General features: G+C 53.1%; 1 protein-coding gene across 1 annotated transcript; it reads left to right on the top strand.

Moving 5' to 3' along the window:
- Positions 1-1,111: 1,111 nt before the first annotated feature.
- On the top strand, positions 1,112-3,048 carry NGA_0727000 (uncharacterized protein; the record flags this gene model as incomplete). Its single annotated transcript, XM_005852408.1, has 6 exons — positions 1,112-1,256; positions 1,719-1,840; positions 2,028-2,220; positions 2,311-2,427; positions 2,650-2,754; positions 2,869-3,048. The coding sequence occupies exons 1-6, from the start codon at positions 1,221-1,223 to the stop codon at positions 3,046-3,048; spliced, it is 753 nt and encodes a 250-aa protein (XP_005852470.1). The 5' UTR covers positions 1,112-1,220.
- Between the last annotated feature and the right edge of the window lie 581 nt (positions 3,049-3,629).

Genomic DNA, 3,629 nt, shown 5'->3' with positions numbered 1-3,629 from the left:
GGAGGCGGTGGATTCGACGTGTCTCCACTGTCGTCGTCGTCGTAGACGCTACGGGAAGGGGCCAGGGCCCGCAAATCGTCGATGGAAAATGCAGCAGATGCCGCCGCACAGTCGGGGCATCGACAGGCAGCACTCCGTTTACAGACCGTGTCCATGGTCTTGGCTGTGGGTGCGGAAGGACAAAGGGAGCCCGAAAGGATGTTCTCCTTGTTGTGACGGGTGTGTAGCGCCAGAATGGGCAGGTGTCGGAAGGTTTTGAAGCAAATAAGGCTGGATCGTCCTCTCTCTCTCTGTGCGGGTCGCCGAGGGAGAGAGGGATTGACAGTCGCAAAAAATGTAGATGTCCACAATCAGGCGAAGGAAATGCCTTTAATCTGTCCTGGCTATCTATTCAAATGTTCTCAGTTTTTTACTACAGGGGAAAGCGGACCTGTGGTGTGTCTAAATTGATGAGGAAAGCGTACAGAAAGCCCGGTGTAAAATTTAAGGAGGGCGAAGAGGTATACCTCCCTTAGAAAATGTCAGCTCGACTCAAGACAGCCAAAATTGTCAAGAAATGCCCCGCACACCACCCACACTACACAAACAACGAACGGGTCTTGGGGAAGGGCAAAATATCGCCTGGCCTCCTGCATTAGGACGGGCCATGGGTGTGTACAAGTCAATTTGACAGGGACGACGACGGAACGGGCAATACCAAAAAAAGCGATCGCAAGCGATGCTCTGCAACCAGGCGGCTCAATCTTCAAAAACCAGACGCACCGCGCCCGTGCCTATGCCATGGGGCCCACGTCGTGTCGGGACGTGACGCATGGTGGCATGGGTGGGGTCCGCGTTGATGTGCATGGTTTAAATGATGTAGGCTGTGGTGCATCGCATCCTTTTACGAGTCACGCTGAGTTGGGGAGTTGAGGACACACTTGTCGGCGCTTTGACGGATGAAATGTGAAAGGATTATATCCACTCCATCTCTGTCGCGAGATTTGAAACACGCGTTCAGAGTCCTTTCATTTCGTGTGCAAACAGTGTCTTGGTCAAAATCGGTATGAATTGGTAGGAAAGGCCTTGAAGAGCGCCTGAAGCCTCTTATCCCCTCTACGCTCCTTCATGCACGACAGATGACGGTCAAAGAATGATACGAAGAGAAAAGGACCAATCACCTAGTCCATCCGTTTTTCTTGGGCTTTCGTTCCTACTTCCTGGTGATTTAGGGTGAGAGGATGGATTTGGCGGTCTATTTCCTTGCTCGTATACAGGTAAATGCCTCCCTGTCGACCTCCTACCCTCTCTTTCCTCCATGTCTACCGCAAAAGAGTTGCACCGTCAATGTACATGCCATGACGCAATAACCACCCCTGGGTGTACATCTCCGGGGTATTTATTGACACGAGTCTGTTGTTCCTGGCCCGTCAAGTAGTTAGTTTCCACTCCGCCTTGTCCCTTTTCTTCTCCTCATGATCAGGCCTGCTTCGAATGCCTCAAGCCCTTCCTTCCCCACGAAACACAAGAGCGGTTGAAACGTCGAGAGGTACAGGGATTAACTGATTGCCTCATTGGCTTCGGCCGAAGAATCCACGCCACGCAATGTTGCATCCCCATTAGTCCTCCCTCCCTCCCTTCTTCCCTCCCTCCCTCCCTCCCTCCCTCCCTCCTTTCCCTCCTTCCATCCATCCTCCCTCTCATCCCCGGCCCCTCTTCCTTGCTTCTTTTCTTTCCAGGTTGTCGAAAGCGGAGCCACGTTCAAGAAGAGGAATTTCACCCTGGGCGGGTTCGCGCTCCAGACCAAGAAGGTGTTCGTGCGCGTCAAGCAGGAGGAAGGGAATTGCACCCTTGTTTACAGGTACCTCCCTCCCTCCCTCCTTCCCTACACCTCCTTCCCTTCCGTGGCAATCTTTGCGTAGGCTGACCGCGTGCTTCTGGGGGGGGACAAGTCCCGTTTGGCAAAGGTGCGACCGAGTGACATCTCCTCCCTCCCGGCCCTGCTTGTGGGGCGCCGGGGGTGGTTTTCCTTTGTCTTTTCCCAACAGGCAGGCTGATGACATGCGCACGGCGGGCACAGAAATCCAAGCTGGGGACATCAAATCCATCGACGCCAACGGTCAGGAGGGAGAGAGGGAGGGAGGGAGGGAGGGAGGGAGGGAGGGAGGGAGGGGCGCGAAGGGAGCCGGAGAACAAGCGCACGTGTTAGCTTGGCCGTTCCAATGGTTGGATTGCGTCAGGGTATGGGAGTGGACCTGTGGGATGTTGGTGTTGCCGTCCGCGTCCCTAGCCTCTCCCCTACGGACCATGCATTATGTTGTTGAACCCCAGGCTCCTTCTCTCCTTGTGTGCGCGTACTCAGGCGCCAAGAGTATGACGGTCCTGTCTAAGACAGGGGATGTGCTTCTTGAGATCGAGGCGGCGGAGGAGGCGCAGCGAGATCTATGGGTACTGTGGGGAGGGCAGGAGGCAGGGGAGGAAGGGATTGCGTGACGTGTGGGCATGCAAGAGGCGGGCGACCTCAGGAGGATTGTTCTGATGCATCTCCGGGGGACAGGGACACGGAAGACGACGAGGATGAAAGAAAGCGAGGTGGTTAGGAGTCTGGATGGTGTTTTCGGCCCTCGTTGACCCCTTTCCCCTCTCTCTTTTTCCCGTCGTCGCTGACAGCTGACGGCGCTGAACGAGGTTTTGCTTCATAACTTCAAGGTGATGGGCGAGGACGGGGTCGTGCGGGGGCAGCCCCGGAACATGAAGGAGAGAGCAGAGAAAGAGGTGAGGCAGAAGAAATGTGGAGAAGCCCGCGGACGATTTTTACCCATATCCAAACGTGACTTTTTTTGGGTTTCCTTCCCGGGAATATATGATGGGCCACAGCTTTACTTTCAGAGGCGCCAAAAAGACATCGAGCTCAAAAGGAAGAGTACCGAAGCCAAGAAAGCTAAGTTCATGAAGGAAGCTGGGGGCTTGAAATATACAGCGCTACATATGGCGGGAAGAGCGAACACGGCCGCGGGAGTCTCAGACGAAGAAGCGGGAGGAGGTGGAGGTGGGGATGGCCCCAGCTAATGGTGAGGATGGAGGTTTGGACGTTGCTAGGAACGTTGTAGCAATATGAAACAAAGAAAAAATAGACTCGACCTAGAACATGGGATGTTTTGCTGCTCCGAGCAGACAAGCGCAGTGAGCATCCCAAAGCTCTACCGGTTTTTCAATGGATTTTTTCAAATACCCGTTACCCCTACTAAAATATCGATCCACGGGAAAGCCGTTCTTTGGCCAACGCGCTTTGGGGATTTCAGCTCCTGTCTTTTGTCCATGACGTTATTTCTAAAAAGGGGGCTTCGTTGTTTTGCATTGTTCTTGGAAAACAACTACATGAGACCATCCGCTCCTATCCCTCGCAATATTTATCAGGAAATGTAAGATCTATTGGACCAATGGAAATATGCCTAGTAATGGAATATCGCCTTTGTGTCCGATCACGGGCCAATAATGGGGACCTTCTTGAAGCGAATTACCGCAACACTTAGTTCGTCACATATATACAGAAAACTCTCTTGCTTTGTGTCAATGCCCTTGGATATCAAATATATGAGATCTGCCGCTTCAGTCCCTCACATTACTCGTCAGAAAATGCTTGAGTGATT

Source organism: Nannochloropsis gaditana (genome assembly GCF_000240725.1).
Source record: "Nannochloropsis gaditana CCMP526 unplaced genomic scaffold scaffold1284, whole genome shotgun sequence".
Lineage (NCBI taxonomy): Eukaryota > Eustigmatophyceae > Eustigmatales > Monodopsidaceae > Microchloropsis > Microchloropsis gaditana.
Note: the sequence above shows the minus strand (reverse complement) of the source record. Positions and strands in the feature narration are given on the sequence as shown.